A 10,927-nucleotide genomic window follows, 5' to 3' on the forward strand; every position below is an offset into this window, starting at 1 on the left:
AGAAGTACTTATTAACAAGTAAGTTTTAATAAAATATTTATCTATGAAGTTGTGATAACATTATTTTATTTGATCAGATCTATGAAAGAAAGAAGACAGATTTTGAAGAGTAGGATGACAGAAATACCTAACAGAATAATGCTGTCTGAATCTCAGGAAGTGCATGTATGTAAAAGTTTGTTTTCTTTAGTTTGTACATTCGTCATATTCATTTAATAATCAATATATCATAATTTTAGAAAAAAAAAGATTTGGCAGAGATGATAGCAAAAGTTCTGAAATTGGGTCTCGAAGGATTAGTTCTGAAAGATATTAAAGTATAACTCGTTATTAAATATTTATAATAGTAATATTATTAATCAATAACGTTGCAATATATATGTTAAAATAATTTTAGAGTAAGTACGAGCCTGGTAAAAGACATTGGTTGAAAGTAAAGAAGGATTATTTGTTCGGTGGTGCTATGGCCGATAGTGCAGATCTCGTTGTTCTCGGCGCATGGTATGGTACCGGTCAAAAAGGTTTGTACATTACCGACTGTCGATACTATTCAAGAATAAACATCACGGACCATAATTATTATAATCTAAATTTTGTTAATTATTTTCAAATTTAATAACAATCGACTTCCATTCAAATAGTCAAATAAAAATGATCTCTTCCTCAATTCCTAATGATTTTTCTCTCGAAAAAATGAGAAAGAAAATCGAATAGAAGTGGACTCATTCTCTAAGATTTTCTTTTTCGGAAAAATTTTTAATATAATTATTATTTTGGATTTCTGTTAAATAATTGAACATCACTAGAATTTTTAAGAGAAATCAAAAATAATAATTGTATTAGAAATGTTGTGTCAATATATCTATATTCTAGGAGGAATGATGTCAATCTTTCTTATGGGTTGTTACGATTCTGATGCGGATAAATGGTTAACTGTGACAAAAGTGAGTGTTTCGAAAGATAAAATTTGATTTATATAAAATAAAATAGTTAGCGAAAATGATGAAATGAGTAATGAATGATAATTAATTAGGTACACTCTGGCCACGACGATGCGATGTTAGAGGCACTTCAAAATAAACTCGATATGATTAAAATAGGTAAAGATCCAGCTAAAGTTCCAAAATGGTTACGAGCAAACAAACCAATGGTACCAGACTTTGTTGCAAGAGACCCAAAGGTAATTAAAATATTCTGTGATCGTTTAATTTAAATATATTAATTATACGTGTTGAATTTTTTACTTTATTATTTTTTAAGAAACAACCAGTCTGGGAAATCACTGGAGCAGAATTTACAAATCAAGGAGTGCATACAGCAGATGGAATTAGCATTAGGTTCCCACGAGTAACAAGAATTCGCGATGATAAGGATTGGTCTACTGCTACGAATTTGAATGAACTTCGTGAATTATTTAGAAGGAGTTCTGACTGCTTAGACTTTAGCATTCTCTTGGGAACCAATAACAGGTGAGAATGAAGTCAAAGGAATTAACATGTTTAACATAGAATTAATTAAGAAATTAACAACACGTTCGTCTATAATGTATTATCATTTATCATATTTAAATCTTTTAAAGCGATAAGAAAGATCCGAAATTAATTGCTTCGACCAGTTCTACGCCTTCGACCAGTTCTACGCCTTCGACCTCCGGCAAAATCGATAAAGAAAAAAATATTTCTCCAAAAGGAGTAAAAGTCGAGAAAACAAATGTCGACGACGATGACAAGGAGAAAACTAAAGGAAAAATTAAAATAGAAGGTAGAATCAGAGTTAAAAAGGAATTTCATATTGATCAACCAAGTACGAGTAGACAAATAATGAAAGAAATAGAAACATGTGGAGAGGAAAATGTTAAAACGGAAAAGATATTAGATTTATTCGAAGCCAGTTATGATCCTGATATTAAAATAAAAGAAGAAGCTACTCCAATCGAGAATCTAGAACACGAAGAATCCATAATAAAGAATGAAAGTGATTCTAAAAAAGATGATACATCCGCCAAGTATTATTCTTTCGTTAATAACGACGTATGTATCATTATTTTCCTATTGATCGTTATATATTCTCGTATCGGTTATAATACTTTTATTAATTCAATGTTTTATATCAATATATTCTATCATATTTTCATTGATTCACGTTCTGTTCGATATTTTCATGATGCATTTTCACGCAGACGGTTGTTTTTACGTTTCTCTTTGTAGAGCGACGCTTATATTAATGCTTTTCTTTATTCTACTATTCTTCGATTAACACTAACCGTACCAACAAGCACAGTCATTTGATTTACGATTTACGATTTCATCTTGAATTTATACGTATATATTATTTCTTCCGATCATCATCAACTAACTGTAAAATTTTAAATTCTCTTGTTAATCAATTTCTCGTCTTTGATTTCTTTTTCTCTTCTATTTCTTGAGATGAGAAAAATTTGTCAGCCCCGTTTCTTATCATAACCGGTCACAAATTTGACCGGTGTACAAATTTTTCATCATTTTCTAAATTTTTCTATCTGGAATCTTATCTCTGAACTTTGGTATCACATCTATAGATAGTTCCGTACGTTATCTTAACATGATTTTGCTCTAATTTTATATGTGATGAACAGATATATATATATATATATATATATATATATATATATATTCCCTACAAAAGTAAGATGTAAATTTACACACTGCATAGTATATATAAATAAGCATGATAAATTTCTCATCAAGTTTTGGATGCTAACAGTAAATAGATTATAAAGAATTTTCCATATTTGGGAGAAGAAGCATCTCGACCGTCGTCACTACCACTCTGTTTATTTATTACCCTCAAAATAGTTGAACCATTTACTGGATGTTGGAGAAATATTACGACGGATAACTTTTTCACGAGCGCATCATTGGAGATAAAATTATTGGCAAAACGAACAGTGTTATTTGGGATTATTCGAAGTGACAAAAGAGAATCGTCCTAGTTAGCAAGATCAGCAGAAGACGAATTGTGGAACGTTTCACAATGTTTACTTAAAGAAAACAAATAATTATACTCTAACAATTTCTAAATCCAAACCAGCCCAAAAAGTTTGTTAAAGTACTAAGTTCAAAGTATAAAAGAATAGAAATTAATAATGACAGAAAGCGAATACCTGAAAGAGTAGCATATTATAAGAATACCAAATTCGACGTCAATGTCATCGATAAAATGTCAAGGAAATACAGCGTCAAATGAAAATTTTATAAATGGCCTGTACGAGTTTCTTTCAACGTACTTTATTTCACTGGTATAAATACATAAATTCTTTATAAAGAAACAAGTGGACAAGGTATATCCAGACAACAATTTCTACTATAAATAGCAGAAGAGCTAGTCAAAGAATATCACGAACTTCTGCAAGACGAAAAAGAAAACTTACGAGGAATATCAATCGGGTCAAGGCAATATTTCTCGCTCGCGAAAAGCATGCTAAATATGATTCTGCAGAGAAAGCCAAACAACTGAATCTTGTCTAATTAATAAGAAATAAGTTTGCGGTAAATCTAGAAAGGTGAATCCTATCGTTTGCAAAAGAATCCCGTTAAATAAATTAAAAGCATCGTTCATTTATTTCTATGTAAGGTAAATACCGCCATTATGATCTCTTGCTTGTGTTATACGCAAAATATATAAGAGCGAAAATATACGAATGATTATTTTATCATTATTTAAAAGTTACGTTGTAAAGAATAGTAATTGAATAAGAAATTGACAATTTCTGCCGAAACAGGCTGAAGAAAGATTTATTACATCGGTGAAATTTGTACACCGGTCAAACGATCAAACGGTTATGGTAAGAATCGGTATAGCGAGAGCCGGTACGATTAGTGTTAATGTATTTTTAATTTTCATTATTAAAATTTCGATTATATGGTAATTTTTTTTAGTTACTAAACGAACTAAATTTTTGGTGATATGCTCACCCTGACGGTAAATTCAAGAATATATATGTTTCGAGCGCGACCCACCCGTGGAACGCGTTCGATGAAAGAGTCGGCCGCGAGCCACCGGTGGTACGCGCCGGCGTGAACGTGTTAATACGTAATTTTATTGATAAATTATATATCCTATTTTTATTGATATACTTTTTATTAATAAATTATATTGGAAGATGTGAATAAATGTAATATGACAATAGTATATCGAATACAACGAGAGAGGCAGTCCATTAAATTGGATCGACGGTCGGAAGCCACGAAAAGGATTGCCGTCCGATGCTCGACCTTTAACCGACAATATGGAGGATGTACTCGTAAGTTAACGCCTACGCCCAATTCACATCTCTGTAAATTTTGAAAATCCTTTATTTCATGCTTCATTCATCGACCTTGAATCCATCCATTTTTGACATTTCGTTCGTTTTCTACCTCTTTTTTCTCTTTTTCATTTTTCACGTTCGTCTACTCTGACGTTTGGAATTTTTAAATAATATTTTAAAATTAACTCGCAGAAATCAAAGGGCATTTTTCGAGAGGTTCGTGTCAGTCTAGCACGAGATATAAAAAAAAAGAGACGGAAACGTTTCTACCGAGAATTAAAAACGTATCCTTTTTATATATTATATTTTACGGTATATATTTCACGGCCTTGACCCTAAATATCGATTAATATTTTTTTCTAGACTTTTTTCCCTTTCTCTTTAATCTATTTTACTTTATTTCTTATTACCTCCCTTCTTTTCCCTTCCCAAATTGAAATCTAAATAAAAATTTTTAATATTTTCACACAATCCTTTAAAAAAAGAAAAAATACTTAAAAAAAGAAAAGCAAAGATAAATCCCCTTCGAATATTCCTGTACGTGACGTAGAATCGTAATTTACGAATGGTACAATCGATAACGTATATATATATATAAACCGTTAAATCCTTTGAGCGTGTGAGGTATTCACAAATTGGTCGTTACTGAGGGAGCTTTCCAGATAAGCAAACAAAAAGGAAAGGGGCGAAAGAGAGAGACAAATATAGAGATAAAAAGCATGGAATATGTATAGACACGTACATTGAAATTTTTCGACGATATGTAATTGCATGTTGCATAAATTTTAATCATTTCCAAATAAAAGGTGAAAATCGGATAGATGGATCGTTTACTCACGAAAACTGCTGTTACGTAATATTTAAACGAAGAATATTGGAACTCGAGATTTTTAATCTAAAATATCGTGCATATTTACATTTTTATTAAATATTTATTCTATTATCTGATATGTTCTGAATATCTGTAACGAAGGTTTTAAAATATCGATATGCTGTCGATTAATTAGTAAAGTGCCTGACTATACATATGATTAAAATATATCTGATTGTTCAATAAATAATATCGGTTCTTTCAATATTTTCTGTTTAAAAGAAAAAATAATATTATTTTTTATCAGTATAAATAAGACGAGCGGCCTATGTTTGAATAAACAAGTACAGCATATTTTATTACTAATTAAAAAAATATATTTATTATTATTTTTACTGTTATACTTATTATTATTATACTTGTTAAAATATGATATTGTAGACTTTTCACTGAAATAATATCATCATTATTTATTTAATTATAAAATATTGAAAATTTTAATATTATTTTTAATCCAGTCTTATAGCTTAATGTAATATGAAACACGTTTGAAGGTTTCATTTTCCTAAATAATGAATGTATGCTTTTGTGTCATTAGAAGGACGTAGTAATTATAATTATTATTTAATTAATCTCTTATTATCTCTCTCTCCCATATTCTCATTTGAAATAATGAAAGCTCTCTATGCCAGATATATTTTGCCCAAAGAAACTTTGTTGAACTTTGTAATTGGATATAAAGAAAAAAAGACAAAAAATACAAAAGAGAACTTTATATATCTGCATATATACGTAGATGTTTCAAAAGATAACAGAATTAGAGATCATTAGTTGAAACATTTGACTTGTACTCTTCAACCCCTTCAGGGAATTTAAAGAAGACAATACTTTTAACACTAATTTAAGAAAAGTTCTAAAGAAATATTAAAGCTGTTTAAAAGCTATTAAAATAAACTTAAGAGCTGCTAAAAATGCTTAAGTAAATTGTTTATCTATATTGTAAATACATCTAATTTACAATTAAATCTATTTACATTAAATTCTAAATATATCTATACATATATGTATATATATTCGTATATATATACACATATATATATATATATATATCTTTTTCTAGCACAGAAAATTTAAATCACATATTTTCCTTAATAAAAATTGATAAATGATCAGACTGGGAGCAATTGTTTTAAAAGATTCCGATCGACACAAGTCCACTCATGTGATTCACGATCGTAAAGAAATTCCGTCGACAATTCTCAAGGTTTGTTAATAAAAATAATAATAATAATAATAATAATAATAACAATTTGCAAAAATAATTATATTTTTATTAGGTTACTAACACGACTAAAGTTCATTAATTTAGAAATCTTTTTTTTCTCTGTTTTAATGTCTGTAAGATATTAATTTCGAAAATTTTCGTATTTCCTAATATTCATATTTGTTACGTTCGGAAAAGAGAACGTGAGTTTGGTTCTACCCCCACCCCACCCTTAACTGCAACGAAGCGACAAATTCGATCAATACAGCGCGAGCTAAAATCTGCTCGCATCCCGGGGATGTAAAGCTAACAAGATTAATCGTAGAGTTAATATCGAAGCCATTACCGAAGCTGCTTCGTCATTTAACAGTTTCCGTAGCCGACAAGGTGCCTGTCTATGGCTTATGCCAATTAACCTTTCCATGTTGTCGTAACTATTGCTTAATTATTTAATAAATCCTGCAGGCCCTATTATCCTGTTGTCATGTATTAGAAAATATATATCTAATATGCATCTATTTCTTTATAGATCACTTTCAATTTTATTCGTACTGACAATTTTCGTATATTATCTTTTTCTTCAGTTCTTTTTTTTTTTTTTTTTTAAAGCTTCAAGATAATTCGAAGTACGCGTGTATATATAAAATTTATTTTGTTGCATTTGTTATTATTATTATTATTATTATTAAAAATTATTAATATTTTCTTTTTTATTTAATAGGTATATTCGTAATTTTTTATAGGATTTTCACGATATTCCAAAAAGTGCAAGACACGTAAACTCATCGTGGGTGGAAGAATCTGCTGCGTCATCGGAAATGAAGGATATTTGTCCGTATGCAGTAACATTAGCTGCGGATTATTGTAACTGTCCTTGCAGCTGTACCCACTAATGATGAACGAGCATCAATTCAAAATATCTTTTGTCATATTATTGATTTTCCTCGAGTTCCGACGAGCTTTTGTCTCTTATTTCATTATTATGGAGATATAGAAACATTTAATTAATGAATTCAAAATAACGGCTAATGATAACTAAAAGAAAAAAAGGAAAAAAAAAAGAGAAAAATTTAAAAATGAAAAAAGAAATGCTTATCGCGTATTTCTTATTATTATAGAAATATAAAAAATTCGAAGTCCGTGACCGATAAGCAACAAAAAACAAAAAGAAATTTTTTAGAAGTATTAAGAACTTGGAATATTTACTATTTTAATATATTTAATTTTAGTATTTTTCCATAATTCATTATTTTATATTTACATAATGTGAAATTAAAAAATATATTAGGAGATGCCGTAAAAGTTAAAATTCAATTCAGAAGCCATTGCAAGAAACGGACAAATTTGATGGAAAATTTTGTTTGGCAAAATTGAAGAAGACACCGTAAAAGGGTGTGTCTACCCACTTATACGGTTTAACACGTTCACGCCGACGCAACCACCGGTGACTCGCGCTCTACTCTTATATATGCTTGGATTTTCTGTAGAGTGAGCGTATATTAATTTGCTTAATGTTCATATTTTTAAATTGAAAAACTTCATTGAAATTATTTATTGCTATAGATGGTGTAATTATTATTATCTTTTTAAAATAATTAATAATAAATTAGGTTGATAGAAATTTAAATTAAAAAAAATTAAATGGTTACTTAAATTTATAACAACGAAATAATACGAAAGAAATTTTAGTTTTTTTCTTTTTGCATTTTTTTTTTTTTTTAAAAGAAAAAAATTTTCACCAATTATGAATACTAGTTTTATCAAAGTCCATTATCTATATGTACTGTAGAATTTTAAGAACAACGTATATACAAGTACACATAATATTGCTTATATTGTTTGTTTCCATAAAAGATTAATTCTGATATATTTCGAATAATATTGTGGATATCGGATACTATAATTTGAAAATCAGAATGCATTGTACATGCCATAAAATATCAGGTACATGCCGGTACAATGTATTCCATTATCAATTATTTAATTAAAATTAATGATTCATGAAAACAAACATTTAATTTGCCATAACAATCAATATTTTCAACATATTTCCTCACATAAAACAAATCAGAAATGTCAGCAATACTTTCTTATTCGTTTCCTTGTTTGTAAGACAAAAAAAAAACCATAATGACAACAAAAAAGAAAAACCGAATCTAAGTAAGATATGAATTTTGCTAAATTACTTTTGTTTCGGTATAGAGGGATATTAGAGAAAGGATCGATGGTTTTTCTTCCATTTGCGAACTTAAGTCCGTTTGGTAGTCATTTTGTGAATAATAAAAAACACCTCTTTTGGATTAATAATCATTTAATCAATAAAAATACAAATTATTAAATACATATACATATACATATATTTATATTAAATTTGTGTTTGTATATGGATCTGTAAATTATTTTTATTTTATAAGTTAAACATTTTCTGAATTTTAGGAAATTATTAATAGTGATTGAAAATTAGAAATACATCCGGCAAAGTATATAATTTCATTGTGGATGCCAGGACGATCGCCTTACATCCACCAACTGAACTATTGTTCACAGTCATTTTTGGAATCAAAAAAGTATTTCGAATATTATTAATAATCATCCAATAAAATATATATATATATATAAATATATGTATATATATATTTAAACTAAATTCGTACATTAAAGTGTGGATCTGTAAATTATTTTACCTTTTAAGTTAAACAATTCCGGAATTTTAGGAAATTATTAATAATGTTTGAAAATTAAAAATACATTCGGCAAATATAATAATTGCATTGTGGATGCCAGGACGATCGCCCAACATCCACAGATTGAACTATTGTTGGCAGGAAATTTTGAATAAAGAAATTATTATGTATATTATAAATAATTATCCGATAACAAAACAAAACAAAATATATATATATACATTCGTACTAAATTTGTGTATGTATATGGTTCTGTAAATTATTTTCTTTTATAAGTTAAACATTTCCTAAATTTTAGGAAATTATAAATAATAGTTTGAAAATTAGACATAATCCGGCAAATTATATAATTGCATTGTGGATGAAAGAAGGATTGCCTTACATCCACCAACTGAACTATTGTTCATGGTCATTTTTGGAATCAAAAAAGTATTTCGAATATTATTAATAATAATCCAATAAAAAATATATATATATATATATATGTATATATATTTTGATACTAAATTGTACGTTAAACCGTGGATCTGCAAATTATTTCGTTTTTTAAGTTAAACACTTTCGGAAATTTAGGAAATTATTAATAATGTTTGGAAATAAGAAATACATCCGGCAAATAAAATAATTGCATTGTGGATGTCAGGGCAATTGCCTAACATCCACCAACTGAACTATTGTTTATATGGTTTTTTTGGACAAAGAAATTATTTTGCATATTACTGAAAATTATTCGGGAAAACAAAAGAAAAGTATATATATATATATTGATATTAAATTTGTGTGTGTACATGGCCCTGTAAATTATTTTCTTTTATAAGTTAAACATTTCCTAAACTTTAGAAAGTTATAAATAATGATTGAAAATTAGACATAATCCGGCAAATTATATAATTGCATAGTGGATGCTAGGACAGATCGCCTAACATCCACCAACTGAACTATTGGTTGTGGGTATTTTCTGAGTATGAAATTATTTCGTATATTTTTAATAATTATTCGGTAACAAAAAAAAAGTATATGTATATATATATGTATATATATATATATATTCATATTAAATTTGTGTGTATATATGGTTCGGTAAATTATTTTTTTTATAAGTTAAATATTTCCAAAATTTTAGGAAATTATCAATTATTATTGAAAATAAGAAATACATCCGGTAATAATATAATTGCATAGTGGATGCCAGGACGAACGCCTTACATCCACCAACTGAACTATTGATTTTCGGTATGTTTCGTATGAAGAAAGTATTTCGTATATTATTAATAATTGTCTGGTAACAAAAGAGAAATATATATATGTATATATATATATATATATGTTCATATTAATTGTGTTCATGTATATAGTTCTGTAACTTATTTTCTTTTATAAGTTAAACATTTCCTAAATTTTAGGAAGTTATAAATAATGATTGAAAATTAGAAATAATCCGGCAAATTATATAATTGCATAGTGGATGCCAGGAAGATTGCCTTACATCCACCAACTGAACTATTGATTTTCGGTATGTTTTGTATAAACAAAATACTTCGTATATTATTAATAATTATTCGATAACAAAAAAAAATATATATATTTGTATATATACACATATATGTGTTCATATTAATTGTGTGGGTATCTATATGATTCTGTAAATTATTTTCTTTTATAAGTTAAATATTCCCTAAATTTTAGGAAATTGTAAATAATAATTGAAAATTAGAAATAATCCGGCAAATTATATAATTGCATAGTGGGTGTAAGAACGATCGCCTTACACCCACCAACTGAACTATTGATTTTCTGTATGTTTTGTACAAACAAAGTATTTCGTTTATTATTAATAATTATCCGATAACAAAACAAAATATATATATGTGTATATATAC

General features: G+C 27.9%; 3 protein-coding genes across 3 annotated transcripts in view; 2 read left to right on the forward strand and 1 right to left on the reverse strand.

Moving 5' to 3' along the window:
* The window catches only part of LOC122630662 (DNA ligase 3), a 36,291-nt gene extending 33,988 nt beyond the window's left edge, over positions 1–2,303 (forward strand). Inside the window, exons 10-18 of the mRNA XM_043815424.1 lie at positions 1–18; positions 78–165; positions 240–317; positions 398–521; positions 874–944; positions 1,034–1,180; positions 1,261–1,469; positions 1,580–2,030; positions 2,208–2,303. The exon at positions 1–18 is cut by the window's left edge and continues 62 nt beyond it. Of these exons, the coding sequence (XP_043671359.1) occupies positions 1–18; positions 78–165; positions 240–317; positions 398–521; positions 874–944; positions 1,034–1,180; positions 1,261–1,469; positions 1,580–2,030; positions 2,208–2,288 (1,267 nt within the window). The 3' untranslated portion in view covers positions 2,289–2,303. The remainder of the gene's footprint in view (positions 19–77; positions 166–239; positions 318–397; positions 522–873; positions 945–1,033; positions 1,181–1,260; positions 1,470–1,579; positions 2,031–2,207) is intronic.
* Positions 1–10,927, reverse strand: part of LOC122630672 — a 51,861-nt gene that overhangs the window by 30,893 nt on the left and 10,041 nt on the right. The gene's annotated exons all lie outside the window — the stretch shown is intronic.
* LOC122630673 lies at positions 3,868–7,386 on the forward strand. The gene is made up of 4 exons (XM_043815441.1): positions 3,868–4,282; positions 4,481–4,572; positions 6,273–6,363; positions 7,107–7,386. The coding sequence occupies exons 1-4, from the start codon at positions 4,268–4,270 to the stop codon at positions 7,254–7,256; spliced, it is 348 nt and encodes a 115-aa protein (XP_043671376.1). The 5' UTR covers positions 3,868–4,267; the 3' UTR covers positions 7,257–7,386.

The sequence above is a fragment of the Vespula pensylvanica genome, chromosome 7 (genome assembly GCF_014466175.1).
Source record: "Vespula pensylvanica isolate Volc-1 chromosome 7, ASM1446617v1, whole genome shotgun sequence".
Taxonomy (NCBI): domain Eukaryota; kingdom Metazoa; phylum Arthropoda; class Insecta; order Hymenoptera; family Vespidae; genus Vespula; species Vespula pensylvanica.

What these genes read in the sequence shown, in the direction of transcription:
- LOC122630673 (XM_043815441.1), top strand. An exon ending in TTCTACCGAGAATTAAAAAC is followed by an intron (nt 4,573 to 6,272) that starts GTATCCTTTTTA and finishes ATAAATGATCAG; the next exon opens with ACTGGGAGCAATTGTTTTAA. An exon ending in TTCCGTCGACAATTCTCAAG is followed by an intron (nt 6,364 to 7,106) that starts GTTTGTTAATAA and finishes AATTTTTTATAG; the next exon opens with GATTTTCACGATATTCCAAA.